The 19818-nt window shown below is 39.7% G+C and overlaps 1 protein-coding gene across 4 annotated transcripts; it reads right to left on the bottom strand.

The window, feature by feature from the left end:
• Positions 1 to 1536: 1536 nt before the first annotated feature.
• Positions 1537 to 19219, bottom strand: LOC127987879 (nischarin). Of its 4 annotated transcripts, XM_052590260.1 has the most exons (21): positions 18878 to 19180; positions 18254 to 18337; positions 17965 to 18147; positions 16599 to 16647; positions 15592 to 15755; positions 15329 to 15424; positions 15157 to 15252; positions 13933 to 14085; positions 13773 to 13841; positions 13481 to 13666; positions 13268 to 13396; positions 13081 to 13194; positions 11634 to 11748; positions 10238 to 10356; positions 10099 to 10151; positions 8117 to 9430; positions 7417 to 7603; positions 6522 to 6672; positions 4040 to 4168; positions 2879 to 3040; positions 1537 to 2760 (listed from the first exon to the last, which is right to left on the bottom strand). In XM_052590260.1, the coding sequence occupies exons 1-21, from the start codon at positions 18956 to 18958 to the stop codon at positions 2132 to 2134; spliced, it is 4263 nt and encodes a 1420-aa protein (XP_052446220.1). In that variant the 5' UTR covers positions 18959 to 19180; the 3' UTR covers positions 1537 to 2131. The 4 variants fall into 4 exon arrangements, 3 of the variants coding, with proteins under 3 accessions (XP_052446220.1, XP_052446221.1, XP_052446222.1); XR_008161459.1 differs by lacking the exons at positions 1537 to 2760; positions 2879 to 3040; positions 4040 to 4168; ... (1 more) ...; positions 7417 to 7603; positions 8117 to 9430 and having other exon boundaries at positions 10121 to 10151; positions 11626 to 11748; positions 18878 to 19214; XM_052590261.1 differs by lacking the exons at positions 1537 to 2760; positions 2879 to 3040; positions 4040 to 4168; ... (4 more) ...; positions 10238 to 10356; positions 11634 to 11748 and adding an exon at positions 11755 to 12665 and having other exon boundaries at positions 18878 to 19219.
• Positions 19220 to 19818: the final 599 nt, after the last annotated feature.

Below are 19818 nucleotides of genomic sequence, written 5' to 3' on the forward strand. Positions count from 1 at the left end.
GTTTTGGGTCACTGTCCATTTGTACTATGAAGCGCTGCCCAATCGGCTTGGCTGAATTTGACTGAACCTGTGCAGAGAATAGATCTCTGTACACTTCAGAATTCTTCCGGCTGTTTCTGTCCTCTGTCACGGCATCAGTAATCACCATTCTGGTGCAGGTTGATCTTAATTTCAGCCGTCCAAAGAATACTTTCCCAAAAGTGGTCTGGCTTTTTTTTTTTATGTTGTTAGGCAAAGTCTAATCTGGTCTTGTTTGCACCTTGTGGTGAAGCCTCTGTATTTGCTCTGGTGAAGTCTTCTCTTGATTGTAGACTTTGACAGTGACACATCTACCTCCTGGAGAGAATCCTTCTCTTGGCTGGATGTTGTGAAAAGGTTTTTCTTTACCACAGAGAGGATTCTCCGATCATCCTTCAATGTTGTCCTCTGTGGACGTCCACACCTCTTTATGTTGCTTAGCTCACCAGTGCGTTATGTTTTCTCAGAATGTACTAAACTGTTTTGGATTTGGCCACTTCTAATGTTCCTGCTATCTCTCTGATAGATTTGTTGTTTTTGATTCCTAATAGTCTGTTTCACTTGCATGGTGTGGGTTCACAGCATCAGCTTCTAAATGCAAAAGCCACACTTAGAATCAAATCCAGAGCTTTTACCTTATTTACATAGAAAAAATGAAGGAATAGCCCACATCTGTCCATGAGATGGCTTATGAGTCAACTGTCTAATTACTTATGGTTCCTTAAAAAGGGGGGAGGTACATATTAAAGATCTGTAATTCGTTAAAGTTGTCCTATTAGGCTCTTTTACAAAGTCTTGATTTTGTTTTAGTGGTGTACTAGAACAGGCTCTTATATTAGGTTGCTCGAAAAACACATAATTATTCACATATTTGACATTATTACAACACCTCTCTCCCCAGTCTGGCAAGAACAGCTCAAATAGTTCCTGTATCAAATGAAGGCCCGCCTTCTGAAATACCAAATGCGCTGTGATTGGTTAGCTGGGTCAGTGGGTGTTGTGATTGGCAGCACTGAACGGCCATATAAACCCGGATGACTGTAACCAGTCTAAGTTCATCTGCCTTGGGAAAGCTAGTGTGTCTCCGACATAGTGAAAACACTCAATTTTGTATTTATTATATATTAAATTGTATAACTTTAACTTGAATTGGTTTTGGTCAGTGGCTAAAATTATCAAAATTGTGCCTGTCCAAATATATATGAACCTTACTGTATGTGCGTGTGTTGGATGTAGAATTTGTGTTCTTGACAGGACGACAATGAAATATTATTTAAACTGATACATAAACAGAAATTACTTTTACAAACAAAAACGGTTTTTGAATTCACAGCCTGAATATATATAGCTCTCTCCAGATTTTGTTTTGGTGTTTTTACATACTGGGATTTCCATTATGCTTATTTTTTGGGAGTGAGGTGGGTCATGTTCTGCTTTAGGATTTTGTTCCATTTTGTTGATGAAACTAAATATTTGGACATTAAATAAAGAAAAGAAAAACAGGATAAATAAAACCAATTTACATTTACTCACATTTATTTAAAAAAAATTCTAAGTGCTTGATCAGTCTGAATTCCCATGGTGAATAATCTCATGAAGTTAAAAGCACTCTGTAAACAGGTTCTCGGTGGTCTTCCATTTGAATATCTGTACAAATTTGTACAAATAAATGCACAGATTAGTAATTTCTAAAATTTAAATAACGCTTTAAAATTTAGAAGCATTTAGATAAAAAGAAAATGAAAGACTAATATATATAATCCATTCATTCAAAGCCATCTGAAAATCATTTTGTTGCCACAGAACAACAAATTTGCTTAAAATAACACTGAACTGCACAAAACTTTATAACAGACGTTTCACATTTCATGATGCACGGCCGATTGTACACAGCAGCGGATACATTTTCTGAAAAGCAGCAAAAAAAAAAGCTAAGTTTAAAGCCTGAGACAAAAAAAAAATTATATATATATTACACTCGTGTGGATTCTACAATACAGCTTCCCAGGATGCATTGTGTCAAAGCTGTAAAAAAAAACGTTCATTAAAAGAAATGATCATCATACTGTGTAGGTGAATATTGCAATTTCTCCATTTTTTTTTTCCCCCAACTTCAGCCTGTTAGCTCAACTGGCAGCTCTCGGCTACACAGCGTCTCCCACTGGCGAGCCAAGAGCGATATTAGCCGCTCTCTGCAGTCTGCTCCTGGTACGAAAATACACCAGTGCACTTCCCCCTCAGCTCCACCAATCCCCTGAGTCCTGTCGCCCTTCCTGTCGCTCTCCGCAAAATGATCCATGGTAAGGTGGCACAAAAGATCTGGGCCGGGGACATCGTCGAACACCAGCGTGAGGGCTTGTGGGTAAGTCTGGTAGCCCATTAGCACACGGTCCAGGTCGCGTATACGTTGGGCATCCGTGAGGCGGTACTTTTCTCTTTGTGGAGGCTCTTTTGCAAACTCGGGTAGCGGATAGCTGATGTGGTCTTCATCCAGGAGGAAGACATCCGTGCTGGTAAGTATAAGAGTCTTGGGTTGTAGGACAGTCTGGTTCTGGGCCGACTGGCCTGGAACAACATGGACCTGGAATACCAGCACGTACAAAAGGATGTTGAAGGAATGAGACGGGGCCTGAGGGGTCTTCCTCTCCGCTACAATGAAGGTGAGGTCTCCGATCTCTTCCTCGCTTGGATATATGAACTTCACTTTGCTGGAATGGACCAGTTCATAGTTCTCCATTTTACCTGATTTGTGAGGAAATGCAAAGATTTCAACATCAAAAATAGTTTACTAAACATCCAGACAAAATGTTCAGATAAGCATGAGTGACATATTGAATATTCACAGTGTAAGTAGGCAAACCTGTGCTTTTGTTTCCAAACTGCGAGTAGAAATCCAGCTCAGATGGTTCTGGAGAGGGAACTTTCTCCAGCGAGGACAAAACCATCATCAGCTGCTGCAGGAACCGGTGTGTGCCGTAACCGTCACGGGTCAGACAGGAAATGATCTGATCAGCCGAGGGCCCTTTGGAGAGAAAGGTCATTCTTATTAAGGTTATATAAACTATTCAACTTCAAGTGTTTTCGATCTCAGGTTCATTGCAGCATAAATTAATTCAGAGTAGAAGTTAAAACTGGAAACTGATTTGGGTTGTATAACCAAACATACACAAAATGGTCTGGTGCGAACAAATGCCAAAAATGCGATCTTCTCACAATTTCTCCGGAGAGAAGCAGCAATATGAAATGCTATTTAGTTCCTTAGCAGAGTTGAATTTATGAAGCTTTTGCACAAAACAAACCAGCCAAACTCTGACTCGGTGTAACTTATTCACAGTGGTGGCCAAAATTATAAGAACACTTGTATTTTTCAGCTAAAAATGGTTTTAAAAATGGCGCACTACAACTTTTGCGTGAGTTTACATTTCTAAACATCGACAACATCCAGTGGTCTGAGATCTGATCATCATCCAGTCTGTCTGGAGGGACATGAAGAAGCCGAACAAAGACGCTTCCAGAAGCCTATCGGTAAATCTACCTAGAAAAACTGCTTTAAACGCAAAGGATGCTCACACATGCTGATTTAATTTGGTTAATAGAAGGTAATTGATAAGGAAAATCTATTTATGACATTATTTTGACAGCATCCTCATTTTACAGCATTTTTCCACAAGTGCCTAAAACTTTTCACAGTACTGTAGTTTTGCAGAACGGTTTCTTGAAGCATCTTGGAGACATTGCCACAGTTCTTCTGGATTGAGTCTGTCTCAGTTTGTTCGGTTTCTTCATGTTTCTTCAATAATTTTGGCCACCACTGTATATATATATTATATATTTGCCGTCCTTCTGTTGAAAGGATTAGTTCACTCCCAGAATAAAAAGATCTAGAAAATGTAACTAATCTTTTAAGCTGATGATTACAATTGGTGTCAGCTTCATAAATATGTCATCCAATCACGTATATCTTTGACTCGTTTGGGATGAAAAATGTGTAGAGAAGAGATCTTGGTCAAAGCAAACTCACCCACGACTCTGAAGTACTGATCGAACAAGCCCACATTGATGCTCTGAAGGTCTTTTAATTTTAGGGTGAAGCAGAAGGAGAAGAGGAAATCGGTGTCCTTGTGCTCGGACGGGTGCCAGGTCCACATCACTGCAAGATCAATCAATTTAATGAATAGATTTTAATGGTCTATCTAGACTGTTGACTAGAACAGCATAAAGAATAGCATATAGAACACCTCTCCAAGATGGCGGCGAGCATGGCAGCTCCTAGTAAACTCTGCATATTTTCATATGTTTTACTTGTTATTTTGTTGTTCTATGTTTTGGATGTTGTTAGTATTACTGTCTACAATAGACACACCCATGTAACGCAATGCTAACCGGACCACAATTTGTGGTGTGATGAGGGGAACCTACACTCTATTAAATCGTTCTGCTCCCCTGATCTGGAATTTCATATGCTTCTGTGTCGACCATCCTATCGAGGGAATTTACAGCGATTATTATCACAGCTGTTTACATTCCCCCTCAAACAACACAGATCAGGCACTTAAGGGACTGTATGGGAATATAAGGGAGCAGGAAACCGTGTACACAGATGTGGCTTTTTTTTTTTTGGTACAGAGGACTTTAACAAAGCCAACTACAGAACAATATCTCAAAAATATTTTCAACACATCACCATCCACAGGTATGGTGATCGTGCACTGGACCACTGCTACTCTCCTTTCTGGGACTCCTACAAATCCCTCCCCAGCACACCTTTTGGCAAATTGGATCACTCTTTCATTAGGCAGAAACTGAAACGGGAAGCACCCGCCCTCAGGACAATCCAATGCTGGTCAGACCAATCAGACGCTATACTACAGGACTGTTTCGATCACATGGACTGGGACATGTTCCGGGCAGCGTCTGATGACGACATAGAGGTGTACTCCGAAACTGTAATGTGTTTCATCAGGAAGTGTGTAGAAGATGTAGTGCCGGCAAAAACAATCCGCATCTACCCCAACCAAAAACTGTGGATTAATAGCGATGTTCGAGCAGCCTTATCAGTGTGGACAACTGCTTTTAAATCTGGAAACACTGACGTTCGCAAACAAGCCAGTTATGATCTCAGGAAATCCATCAAAGCCGCAAAAAGACAATATATAAACAAAGTTGAAGAACAATTCAACACCAATGATGCAAGAAGCATGTGGCAGGGCATCAATAACATAACAGATTTTAAAGGATATAAACCAGCTACTGTGAACATTGCCGTCTCTGTCGAATGAGCTTAAATCACTTTTATGCTCGTTTCGAGTCTCACAACACCGCCCATACAGAGAGTGCTCCCGCGGCTACTGAAGAAGAGGTGATTGCACACTCTCTCCGTCTATGTCGCAGATGTAACCCAATCCTTCGAACAGTTGAATATCTGCAAGGCTGCGCAGAGCATGTGCATTCCAACTTGCCGGACATTTTTACAGACATTTTTAACCTTTCCCCTTTCTCTGTCCATGGCCCCCTCATGCTTCAAAAAATCCACCATTGTGTCCATACCAAAGAAAAATGAAATCATATGCTTGAATGACTGGAGGCCTGTTGCTCTGACACCCATCTTCAGCAAGTGTTTTGAGAGACTCATCAGAGACTACATCTGCTCTGTGCTATCTGCCTCACTGGATCCACTACAATTTGCATATCACTGCTACCGTTCCTCAGACGATGTTATTGCTTCCACCCTACACAAACTCTGGGACTAAACAGATCTCTGTGCAGCTGAACCCTGGACTTCCTGACAGGCAGACGTCCGCCTGACTTTTGATTGTCAGGAAGTCCAGGATCCAGCTGAATGGGCAACTACACTTCATCTCCACTGATCTTCATCACTGGTGCTCCTCAAGGCTGTGTCCTCAGCCCACTCCTGTACTCGCTGTACACACATGACTGTGCAGCCACACAGCCCCAACGTCATCATCAAATTCACTGACGACACAATAGTGATAGGCCTGATCACCAACAACGATGAGACGGTCTACAGAGAGGAGGTAAGAACCCTGAATAAATGGTGTCAGGAGAACCACCTCTCACTCAACATCGACAAGACCAAGGAGCTGGTGGTGGATTTCAGGAGACAGAGCAGAGAACACACACCCATCACCATCGATAAGACACCTGTGGTGCGGGTAAACAGCTTTAAGTTCCTCTGCATTCACATCAATGAGGATCTCACATGGTCTACATACACACTAATGCAGTGCTGAAGAAGGCACATCAACGCCTCTTCTTCCTCAGAACATTCTACACATGCACTGTAGAGTATCCTGACTGGATACATCACTACTTGGTTTGGAAACAGTACCGCTGGCAACTGCAAAGCTCTGCAAAGGGTCATGTGAACTGCCAGCCACATTGTTGGTGGTGAGCTTCCCTCCCTCCAGGACATCTACAACAGCCGGTGTATAAGGAAAGCCAGGAGGATCATCAGTGACACCATAAGTAAATATTTTTCTCACTTGACTGGTTGGTGAGTGAGGATGCCGTATCATCCAGGATGAAGTAGATGGCTTTGTTGGACAGCAGGACACAGGCACTCGTCTCCAAATCAGGAGATCTGTAGAAGAGCACCGACGTCCACAGGATCTGTTTAAGCTCTTCATTCTCCATCTGCATGCAAACAGTGAGATAAGCACCCTAAGTGTTCTCTCTCTTCATTGCATAATACTGCAGATTATTTAACAGTATTTGCTTAGTCAAGGATTACAATTGCTCAAATGTACTGTCAAAATTGTTTCTTCCATGCATTCTGTGCTGTGAACATGATATGATAACTTGAACCATGCAATATATCGTTTTGAATACAGGACAGGTCCATGAAAACAGCCACATAATCTATAAAACCTCAAATTAAAGGGTTAGTTTACCCAAAAATGTCATATACACCTAGGAAGACTTGAGGGTGAGTAAATTATGGGTTAATTTACATTTTTGGGTGAACTACACTTTAAGTGTAGGACATTAAGGATTCTATTGAGGGTTACTGATCATGTTACAAACTTTGAATGTTAGGCGTGTTTGTTTACAGTTTAGATCCAGTGTAGGATATCCTATAAAAACAAGACACTGGTTTAATAGGAATGAGTGAAAAAGAGGTTAAGATAGCAGTCTTGAAAACAAGGCAGCTGGCCAAATGTAACACAAAGTAAATAAACAACTGCACAGGAACCAAGAGCGCACACAGGAAGAGAGGGGTTGACCGGAAGGACAAATCGAGGAATATATAGAGTAACTACAACAACAGAACCACAGGAAAAACCTGAGATATTGCCTCAATAGGGAACATTGTACAGCACATACATCCAGGAAATTTCCTTGTAGGATCTGAATCTGCAAAATGCGCAAATGACTTGCCTCTGCAATATTGTCATGGAAGAAGTGAACGAGCTGGTCTCCATTGAGAGACGAGATGAGGAGTAATGAGGAGGAGAGCGAGAGGTGTGAGGGACACTGGTTGTCCTCCATCAGCTGCTGAATGAGGGATTTGGCTGGATACAGCAGAGACAGGGTCAGGTGGGGCCTTGACACCTCCTGAGGGACGCTGTGGGAAAAAAAGAAGTACAATATGCATTTGGTATTACCCAGTAAAGATGGTTGATCTGTAAACTAAGGATTAGGGATACGTTTTGACAATTGGTAAAGACCTGCCCCCATTTTGTGTCTCCTTAATGTGATGTGCCAGATTGCTTTGCTGTACGTCGCGACACTTTTTGAGTTGGGATTTCTTGTCTAGTCCAATGAAATTCTGGTTAAGATTTATTTGACAATTCTAATGCTAACAGCTATAGCTACAATTTAAACAATATGATGGTGCCAATTCCCAACCTCAACTGGCAGACAATGAAGTTATTGTCTGTAAAATGCTAATGTAGTCAAATATAGACCAGTATATTCTTTCTGAAAGTCTCTTTTTAAAAGGCACATATGCTGAAAGCCTTTACAATGTTTGATCCTAAAACTTTTCAGATAGATTCCAGTCTACAGCTTAGGACTGGAGCTAAAATGGCATCTTTTCATATCTTTGAAAATACTGGTAATGAATTAGCCCCATTACCTGCAGGTAGGTATTCTTTCCATGGTTGTTGCAGGAGCGAGACAACTGTGCACTTTCAAGTGTCCTTTCTTGGTGTGCTGGAGAGCGATGGTCTTAATTTCCCTCAGATTGGAGCGAAGCTGTTTGAAGTCTCTCAGGAATGTGAACTTGTCTTTTGGAAGGGCAAAAACAACCCTCAGGCGCTCGTGACCTGCCATCAGTTCTACAACATGCTCATCGTAGAAACGGCGAGAGTTTGAGACAGCCCTACACGAACAGCACTGCTTTGGGTCGAGAAGCATGAAGGAGAGTGGGATACGGGTTACTTTGGAGCAGCTCCGCATCGCACTTGCTTCCGAAGGGTCCCGGGACGCCACAGTGACAAAGTCTACCATGAGAATGCAGAGGTGCCGAGAGGTCAGGAAAAGAATCATGGGATTGGAGGTTTGGTTCTGACTGCTTTCAAACAGGCCGACTTGGGATAATACATCCAAGGTTACGGAGTTCTTTGGGAGCTGTGAGTTATTTGCTACGTTCTTGTCAGAGGTAGATGATTCTAGATCAAGGAAATGGATCAAGTGTCCACCTTTAATGCGGTCCTCGCTTTCCTCAAAGTCCCAAGAGTTCAGAAACTGTCGGATAAACACTTGAGTGTTAGAGAGGTTCAAAACTTGCTCATTAGTTAGGTTCACATGTGAAACAATGCAAGAGTGCATCTCCTTCAGACTTTGGGCGTTTGAGAAAAAGAACCATCGTGTATTGCTTGACTTGACCTTCACGGAGAAACAAACCTCTGGAATATCAAACTGAAAGGTCTCAATGTTGTTGTACGGCACAGCCAAGTCTGTCTCAAGGTTCTCCATTAATTCTTCCAAAGTACTCACTGGTTCTTCTGACATTATGTGGAAAACCACAAGTGAGCTGTCCGTTGCCACCAAACAACATGGCCGCTGACTCAAACCTTCTCCAACACTGATGCAAAGAGACCAAATCACCATTTTTACATTATCAATAGCAGGTTCCTTCTTCTCATCCTCTGGTATTTTTTCCTGAATGGTAGACGAAGAGGAACAACCCATGACCTCGTTGGTATCATCTATTGTCATCTCAAAGTACCCATCTCCAGTTTGAGGACTGCCTCGGTCGGTGTCCTCAAGAGACACAATCTTGCAAGGTATCGGAGTTGATTCTTCTCTATTAGCCTGGTTGATGTGAGCAGAAAGCTGATTGGTAAACTCTTGGTTGGTGGTAGTGTAGGACAGTAAGGATTGAGGTACAAAGAGATTCAAAAGATTTGATGTCCAAGGTTTCCATTCCTCTTCACAGCAACAGGGGCTAAAGAGGAAGGAAGCGTTTTCGGGTTAAGCTTTGGAATATTGAACATAAAACCATAAATGCTCATCCTTTTAGCATTTCAACACCTTACTCTTCATGAACTGGAAGTTGCATCAATGGGGAAATATTTTAGTAACATTTTTATTACTACCTGTCAATCATAAGTTAAATGGCCAAAAATGTACTCTAATTAAGGACATAAACGTAGAAAAAAAACTGCTCGGTCAACTTATTGCAACCACATTTGTGAACCTGGACCACAAAACCAGTCTTAAGTGTCAGTTTTTCAATTGAGATTTATACAAAACTATTTAAAAATCTGGAATCTGAGGGTGCAAACAAATCTAAATACTAAGAAAATCGCCTTTGAAGTTGTCCAAATGAATTCTTAGCAATGCATATTACTAATCAGATATTACGTTTTTACATATTTACGGTAGGAAATTTACAAAATATCTTCATAGAACATGATCTTTATTTAATATCCTAATGTTTTTTGGCATAAAAGAGAAATTGGTAATTTTGACCCATACAATGTTTTGTTGGCTATTGCTAAAAATATACCCCCATTACTTAAGACTGGTTTTGTGGTCCAGGGTCAGACTTATGGGATACAAGTATGCTTCGGTATAGCAAAAAAAAAAAAAAATCTATATATAAGAACTGACCTGCTTTCAAAGGTGACCTCCAAAGACAAACTGGAATCAATTTGAGTCTTCACCTGCAAAAAAAGGACCAGTGTTGTGTTCTTGTTGGTTGCTTAAACCATTTGATCAATTAATTAAATGTGCCATAATACAAACCAACCTGTGGAATGATATCACAGGCTGAGTTGTAAACATCATAGCATCTCTGGGTAAATGTAGAATCCACAGGAGTTAATATCTCTTTGGTAATAAAAGCTTTTTCTTTACAAGTAGTTATTTCTGAATGGGAGATAGATGGAAAGCAAAAAATCATTCTTTAGTCAATAAAGTTTAGTTCACACAGCACAATTTGATGCGGCGATGATGAAAATGGATGGTGGTGATCTGATTTGTTTGTTCAGGCAATATATGCTGTATCAATGTTGGGTGATATAGTAACAATTAAAATTCAAAAAGCAGAATAGCGTGAAGAAAACTAGATCGGCTTTTAATTAGACCATATATGGATGCATACTGAATTAAGAATTAAAAATAGTCAAACACTACATACATACATACCCCACATATATGTGCATGTATATTAATTACATTCTTAAACATTATACAATCCCATATAGAGTGTGTTTTATATGCAAATGAAAAGGAATATATAGATTACGAACGAATGTATAGATAATTACGAGTATAATAATATTCCATTAATATTTGAGAAACTTCATTCACAATCACATTTTTAGTAGTGCGTAACGCTGAATATTTAGATGTTGTTTGCTAAAACGGAAAGTCTATGAAACAACCCGAGGCTGTTGCTTAGTAACTAACACTCAGGAGACAAATGCGGATCCAATGCTTTATAAATCAGGCCCAATCGCTATTAGAGCAACACATGCAAATTAACCACCACAAAATTCAACTTTTAAGCTAGTTTAACACTGCAAAGGAAAGAAACGGGTGCCCATTATGCTCATTCAAAGCAAAGATATGAGAAAAATCATTGAGGAATGCTGATGGAACGTGATTTATTTCATCTGCAGTGCAGGAACGGATGCACCAAATCTCTGAAACGCAATTACGGGCGGCAGAGCTGCAATAAGTCAGTATGCAGGAGTAACTGAACAGAAATGTAAATGAAATGAGATTTAACAATCCACTGGTGCAAAGAAAACCTTTTTATAAGGAATTAAAATTCAATAGCTTCAGATTCGTCATAAGAATTCAATACTGTCTGATTATTCAAAAAAAAAAATCCAATCAAATGATGGCAACACAGAGCATGCTAATTATCTAAATACGTCATGCCTTTTTTTCATATTAAAGGTAAAGTGTGTATTTATTTGTTTATTTTTGATAATACTTTCTCCTCTCCCATTTTTATATGCAGATTTTTAGGCTATTTTTATATGCAGAAGTTTAGGCTAGGGTTAAAAAAAACCCTAACCCTATTTTGTTTTATCCCAAAAATGACAGATGGGAGTGTTTGAAACCACACACTTCACTTTTAATTCTCCATTTGTGTTCCCCACCTCGTCCCAGCAGCGCGATACATACATGATTACCTTGACTGGAGCAGGAGGAACGAGACAGAGAGGGCGAGGAAGACGAGGGTTGCGCGACGAGAGAGGATGAAGACGACTGTGACCCGCCCGCCGCCTGTCCCGGGACGTCACTCACCTGACAAGAATAACATCAAGGCTCCTCTTTTAGTCACAAAAACACAGTGTGACTAATTCAAGACCCCCGGAGGTAATAGTGAGGGATCGTAAACATCTTAATGTTCATTTGAAATCTTACAACAGCTCTAAACCAGAATGACAAGCCATAAATCACCACGTTAATCAGTTTTTCTACCCACACTTATATTTCAATGGTCCAAATCCTGCTCCATAAAAAACTTGTTGCAACATTAAATGCAAAATATTGCTTCCTAGGTGATCATAACATCATGCCGGGTTAGGACACAATGTTAGTATTTCCAAAGTAGTACAGTCGTGTTATTACCATAACTACTATTTGTATGTTTAATTTAATAAAGCAGTTCAGTTCAAACAGTTCAAAGCTTCACTGCCATTCTCTTATATTCGCAATCATTACATATGCCGTTTTATTATAGATGATTCTGCCTGATATGCTTTCTTGAGTCTAAAATTTAATTTAAAAGAAAATAATGTGAATAATAGTTCAAAATGATTTAAATCAACAATAAATAATACTCGAAACTGAACAGCTCTACTGATGTAGTGAGTATTTTTCTGCCAAAAGTAGAGTCATGAGTGCACTGCAATGTTTAAGATATACTATAATATTACAATAGCATATGCACATTTTAAGTTGATGCGTAATCACATTTATTTAACACAGCACGACTGCAGACATGTGACTCGTGGATGACATCCAGTCACTATCAGATTCTGGCCAGGAGAAGGCGCCACAACTCGTGTCTTTCACTCCACTGGAAAATATGTGTTATGTAATCGATGCTGACACACCAGTGCATCAATGTGAGCAAATAAAGCCAGGCAATGAATCATCTCTTTGGTGATTTCTCATGTCTGATATCAAGGTTTAGGCCGATTCACACCTAAAACAAACTGTCACAATTAATCAAAAAAAGCAATCAGCACACTCCTTTAAAACGCTATAAATATATCACAAATATAATTACTTTACTCAGAAAACCATTAACCTGCCAGACTGAATTAGGACCTCTTACATAACTTTTTATTCAGCAGAGCTTTTACGTGAATTTGTTTCCATTGTCAACTTGACTTTACGTAATTTTTATTTCCTTAATTGGTTTTCTTTAATTCCTTCTAAGCAAAAGCAAAACGAAGAAAATATGTTACTAGCAAAAATGACTAACAATAAATGTTCATAGTAATAATGAATAATAATGTTCTTATGATATTGTAACGATTATTATAATATTAGAACTAAATTACCCTTTATCCATTTAATTTGCATCAAAAAATAAAAATAAAAGCAAACAGAAAATCTTAAAAATACCTTTTTCTCATTGTTTGCCATTCGGTCTTTGGCCTCTTTTGCTTTCTGAATGGCTTTTAGCACCTCCACTGTGTCGAGCTCTTTTTCTGTGGTGGTTGTGCCGTCCAAACACACCTGCATGACAAACATGAATTATAAGCAAACAGAAAACCGACCGAACCCTCGATGAAAAGCTCTAGACCCATACCTCGGAGGCCCGGTCGCAGAACTGAGCCAGAACTTTAGTCCGGTAATCTGGGATGATGCACATCGGGTTATCAGCCAGAGACAGTTTCTCCAGACAGGGAAGAGTGCCAATGTTTTTAATTTCATCCAGCTACAAAAAAAAAACAACAACCAGAAGACAAACTTATGCTGGTGTCAGGAAACCAACGTCTGAGGAAACACTGTAGTAAACTACCTGTGCTAGTCGGTTGCTGCTTAAATCCAAGTTAACCAAGGAGTAAAGTTTACTGAGGCCGGAAAGGGTCTCCAGCTGATTCCCAGACAGATTCAAAGTCTTGATATTCCCCAGTTTAGTGTGAACGCCCTCCAGCACCGTGAGCTTGTTGAAGGACAGATCCAGATGAACCAGGTTGTACAAATGCTGCAGTGAAAATAATAAGAAATACTGAAAACTCACTGGATTCTAAACATCAATCCTGCTTTGCACCTTAAAAATAATATTAGGAAATTATCTAGAGACAACACACCTGGAGGTTTTCCACTAGAGACAACTCATTATAGCTGAGATCAAGGAATTCGACTTCAGGAATCAGTTTCTGTGTCAAAAAAGAACAGGAAAAGCTCAAATCTTTGCGATCAACAGGGAAAGCTGAATGAAAACTGGTATGTATTTCATATAATGCTCACCACCGACTCGTCAATGCAGCGTATGAAGTTTCGGCTCATGTCTAAAGTAGTGAGCATCTTCCACATGGGAATGATCGCCGTCACAGGACTCTCAGTATCAACCCCTTCAGGTTCCCACTCCGCAAATTCAGACGCTTCGGGAACCAAGATTTCCTTTTGAAGATGAAGCGTACATTGTCATCTGAATAACTTTAAGCACCAATCAAATGGTTTAGAGTAGGGCTGCACGATATTGGGAAAAAATGCCATTACGATATTTTATTTTTCTGCGATATATATTGTGATATGAAATCTAATCTAATTTTTTCTTACAAACAAAAATGGGGTCAGCACACTTATATTCTCATTTTAAATTATTTAAACATCGACACCATTGTGTCAATTGATTAATATGCGAGAGGGAGAGAGAGCAAGACAGCGCTCGTGTTGTTTGAAGACGGTGAACGTGCGGTCGGGGCTCGCTCGCTCGCTCGCTCTCTCTCTCTCGCGTGCCCTCTCTCTCTATCCCTATCTCACGCTCGCTCTCTCTCTCTATCCCTATCTCACGCTCGCGCTCTCTCTCTATCTGTCTCACGCTCGCGCTCTCTCTCTATCTGTCTCACGCTCGCTCTCTCTCTCTGTCGCGCACTCTCTCTCTCTCTCACGCTCTCTCTCTATCTGTCTCTCTCTCTCTAACGCTATCTCTCTATCTCTCTCTCTAACGCTCTCTCTGCATCTCTGTCGCGCGCTCGCGCTCTCTCTCTCGCACGCTCTCTATCTCTCTCTAACACTCTCTCTCTCTCTCTCTCTAACGCTCTCTCTCTCTCTCTCTCTAACGCTCTCTCTCTATCTCTCTCTCTAACGCTCTCTCTCTATCTCTCTCTCTAACGCTCTCTCTCTATCTCTGTCGCGCGCTCGCGCGTTCTCTCTCTCTCTCCCTCTCTCGCGCGCGCGCTCTCCGCGAATCACATTCGTCAAGGGCCGGGAACAAATAGCTTAAAGTTAATGAATAACGGATCAACTACGACAGCCTACATCGCACATCCTGCGATGTGACTATCGTGGATTCGTACATCGCGATATCGATGCTTAAATGACACATCGTGCAGCCCTAGTTTAGAGGTTAGTTGGTTTCAAGAATTTGTCCTTGCAAAAACTAAAACATCCTTTTAACCTTGTAACAGACCATTCTTAGTTCTTAATACTCTTTACTGCATTTTTTTTTTTTATCATTTTCTAGCGTACCTTCATACTGCTGGCTGAGCGATGGATGCTGAGTGTGGCCAGGGTGGGCTTGAGGGAAGGCAGACCATTGATCTGTCCAGCTTCACAATCACTGATCTGAGAATCAACATCAAGTGTTAGACACTTCGCCGTCCACGGGCCTTCACAAAACACAAAACGTGAGTCTCTTCACCTCGATCTGAAGCAGCGATTTAAAGATGGACAGGTCAAACGGGAGGCTCTGCTCCTCTATGTTACTCGTCCCCACCGCTGCTTTCATTCCAGGGATCTGAGAGTGAAGATTTAACGTCAGAAGCAGATAAAACATAAGAGTTCTGACACTTTTCCTGAATTTTTTTTCTACTTCCACTACTATATTTTCAGTAGAGACACTAAAAATTGAGATAGCAACAGTGAACCAGTTTATATATACACTGCTAAGTGACAAACTCTAACCTTGAGGTACTTGAGGTGGCAGGTGAAGTCCAGGATGTGTCCCAGGTCAGCTTTGGCATCTCCGTTGGCGCAGGTTGGCTTGGCGAGTTTTAGCTGCTGCGTGACGGCGTACAACTGGAGCGGCCTGAGGAGAAACACCTCGCCTGCAGCCAACAACTGCTCACCTAGAGGAAGAGACAAAACTACTACATTAGAGAGATCCTGATGCTTGATGGCATGCAAAACTTTTGTAGAAACATACACATACGCAGAAATCACTGAATGAGGATGTACTGAACTGATTAAAAGTGAAAGTAAAGAAACTCTACTTCAAATGAACTCATAAGATTTCTTTTTGCACTTACTGTTTATTAAAGAATCCTGTTAATAATAAATGCAATGATGCATGTTAAGCCATTTTCAGCCATTGGAAATAATAAGAAATATTTCTTGAGCAGCGATTAAGCATATTAAAATGATTTCTGAAGATCATGTGTCACTGGAGACTTTGCATCAAAGGAGTGAATTACATTTTATTTATTTTTTTACATTTTCAATAGAAACTAGTTATTTTTACTAGTTTTACAGATTTTTTTTATCAAATCTATGCAGTCTTTGTTAGATTTAAAAAACAAAATCTTACCAACCTCAAACTTAAGTGCATTGTAGTGTAAAGCTGCTCATATTATGTATTATGTAAATAAAAACACTAATTAAAAATTAATTTCAACATGGGGACTGCAGAACAAAATGCATGTACGATTATTTTATAATTTTTTTGCATTTTTTTTTTTATAGCACATCACTGAGAGTGATACCTTTTTTTTTTTAAAGGTATCATCAGAGTGCAGTTATGAACCTTTTCTAAATTAAAATATTTGATGCCCGATTTCACTTATGCATGCTTAAGTCTCATTCAGAGCATTATTATAATAGCATAGATTTATAATACTGCCCATTTCATTGTTTTTCAGCCAATGCATGAAATGTTCCAATAATAACAATTCTAGGAATGAATAAAAACAGACCCTTGTGAAAGAGCTCTTCAGCCAGGGCAGCGGCAATTCCATTGATTTCCTGAAAATAATGAAGTTCAAGTCAAAGATGGAAACTCTCACAACAAACCTTATTCAGCTATTACATTTGCTCATTTCAAACGTCCACAAATAATAACCACTGGCCTTGTTCGTTGACTAAACTGCAAAAACTGCTCCAGCTGAAACAGCAACGTCACTGGAATGAGTTTAATGATCTGCATGTGCTTCGTCAACTCATTTCCTGAAAGATTGTATCAGGGGAATGCAGAAATGACTCTGATTTCCTCGAGACATCCTGTCTAAAGGGAGCTTTTCGGCCACAAAATGAAAACTGTCATGCCATCCAAGATGTAGACAAGTTTATTTCCACATCAGAACAGATTTAGAGAAATGGATCCTCTGCAGTGAATGGGTGCCGTCAGAATGAGAGTCCAAACAGGTGATAAAAACATCACAATAATCCAATTGTTTAGAATGGGTTTAGCTTGTAAACGGTGCTTGATCTGTGCATACTTCTCTCCTGATTCAGATGAGAAAATGTATTCACTGGATAAAGCAAAATTATAGATAGAGGCCGGAAGAAAGGGTTTTAAGTTAAAAATCTCATAATGATGGGTTGGTTTCTTACATTTACCCCGCTTTTCTCTTCACAAGATGTTAACTGATGGACTGGAGAGGTGTGGATTACTTGTGTATTATTGGGATGTTTTTATCAGCTGTTTGGACTCTCATTCTGACGGCACCCATTCACTGCAGAGGATCCATTGGTGAGCCACTGATATAATGCTACATTTCCCCAAATCTTGACATTTTCCACAAGTCTTTAGTTTTGGTTGAACTACCCGTGGTGCTTCTTCAACTCATTTCCTGAAAGATCTCGCCAGAAATGCAGAAATAACTCCGATCACCTCATGATATCCTGTTTCTCGGTCTACGTATATTGAGTGAATGAGTACTAATGGATGTTGACTTGCACAAATTCAACACGAAAGCCAATTTAGGACAAATGCACACACATAAAGCACTTCAGCTCTCCAAAACGACTCACTCCGGTCACGTGCCTATTCAACAACACTAAAGCCTTTCAGAGATCAATATCAATAACTCGACTGTCATCGCCTCCAGCCAGATAACAGGCCCTGCTGTTTCTTAAAACCATTTATACGGCTGAGATCAGAGCATGCAGTGCAACACGATTCATCTTCACGTGATGAAAGCAACAGAGCAAGAGTTGCATGTGACCGCTTTAGAAGGACTACAAACAAACTCCGGTTAACATTTAACCATCATGTGACAGATACAAAGCAAAGGAATCTTCGGTTTACAATCTTCAGCTTCTTAGAGCATAAAAACTTACATATAAGTGAAAGAGTAAGAAGTTAGACAGGACTTTGGGGGTGGATGCAGGGAATCTGCTCAGGAGCGTTTGGAGGTAGACCTCCAGCTCCTTCTGTCGCTTCTCCACGAAGCTTTTCGAATTTTTGCCGATGATCTTCTTGGGCGGCAACAGATGTTTATCGATCTTCTTCTCCGCGGTGAGCTGGAGTCAACAACATTTAATCAGTTTGATCAGTCACTCGCTCCGACTTACCAACTAAATGTTAATATCTGTGGTCTGATCTGTTGCTTTAGGGGTCGTAACTCACTTTTTCATGCAAATCGTGAAAGTCGCTGTATCGGTGCTTCACAGTCCAACTGTGATCTCCAACAGTCACCTCTATGATGTAAACCTGAAAAATAGATTTGAGTTTAAAAACCAAATATCTTTACCTTTGTTTTTCATAATCAATATGATTTTATAAACTGGTATTGCTCATAAATGGGTAACTAATCTCTGCAAACCAACAAGCACCGCTCCACTTTGTCATGCAATTCATAACAATATAACTCACATTGTGCATTATGCAAATAAGCATGCAAATAATTAAAGTGGCCTGACACTGTATTAACCACTATTATTATTATTATTATTATTATTAATTACTAACAATTAAGCACGGGATTAATGTAAACATTGATACATGATTCACATATATATTTTATGTGTTATAAACCAAAATTCGCTCTTATGCAACGCAGATTCTTAATTAAAACGTCTACTTTATCTTAAAGGTTAACGTTACACAAGTAATCTTTTGATCAAATAAATATATTTTAACCACCAAAACTAACAATATAAATAATTTTCATGCATTTATTCAAAAACTGGTATCATCATAAAGATGAATTTGCACTAAACGCGCGAGCCAAATGAATCGCATGATGCTGACCGTGTAACTCTCCACCAGCTCGGATCCGACGATACGGACGCGTTTCTCCGCGCACGGCTCCGGTAGATGCGGCGCGTCCATCTTCACTTCACTTCAGAGTTTGAACGCGTCGCCATGAAAAATGCAGAGCTAGCTGTCATGTAGCTCCTCCATCTTTGTTGTGGTCAACGGGGAGCGAAGCACCGCCTTCTCGTATCACTCACGCACCGCGGAGCTCACGCTCAGAGAGAGCTTTATCGCCCCTCACCGCGTGCGGGTGTTACTACTCAATCCATTAGATTCAGATTGGCAGGACTGTAAAAAAAATACAATATTGCCAGAGCTTGGAATATGAGTGCAGAAATATAATAATAGCAATGAAAAGATCTAGACAATAGAAGAAAACAGTATAACAAATGAAATGTATAGAAACAAAGTAGAACATGTGAACATTTCATACCAGAGTGTTTAAGATGTAAACACACACAGGCTGAGGGTCACTGTGGTAGACTGTAGGGAAACACACTGAGGACAGACATAATACATAAAAAAATGTAAACTTTCAGATATTCTAGAGTCATTAGATGTACAGTAATACATTCAAGTTTTTTTTTTTTTTGATGGTTTGAGCTTACAGCTCATAAAAGTCAAAAAAAAAAAAAAAAAAATATATATATATATATATATATATATATATATATATATATATATATATATATATATATATATATATATATAAAGCAATACTTGCTAGATTCTAATATTAAACACATTTTATTTAACATTTTAAAATACACATACAGATACATACACAAAATGCATACGTTTACAGAACATAGGGTATTGTCAGTCTATCACAATCACACGAAACCCTTGCAATTTCACAAGGATCCTCTAGGGGCTTCAGAGACAACTAATTGATTGTAACCAATTAATGCATAAAAAAAAACCTAAATAAATAA

The sequence above is a fragment of the Carassius gibelio genome, chromosome B22 (genome assembly GCF_023724105.1).
Source record: "Carassius gibelio isolate Cgi1373 ecotype wild population from Czech Republic chromosome B22, carGib1.2-hapl.c, whole genome shotgun sequence".
NCBI lineage: Eukaryota > Metazoa > Chordata > Actinopteri > Cypriniformes > Cyprinidae > Carassius > Carassius gibelio.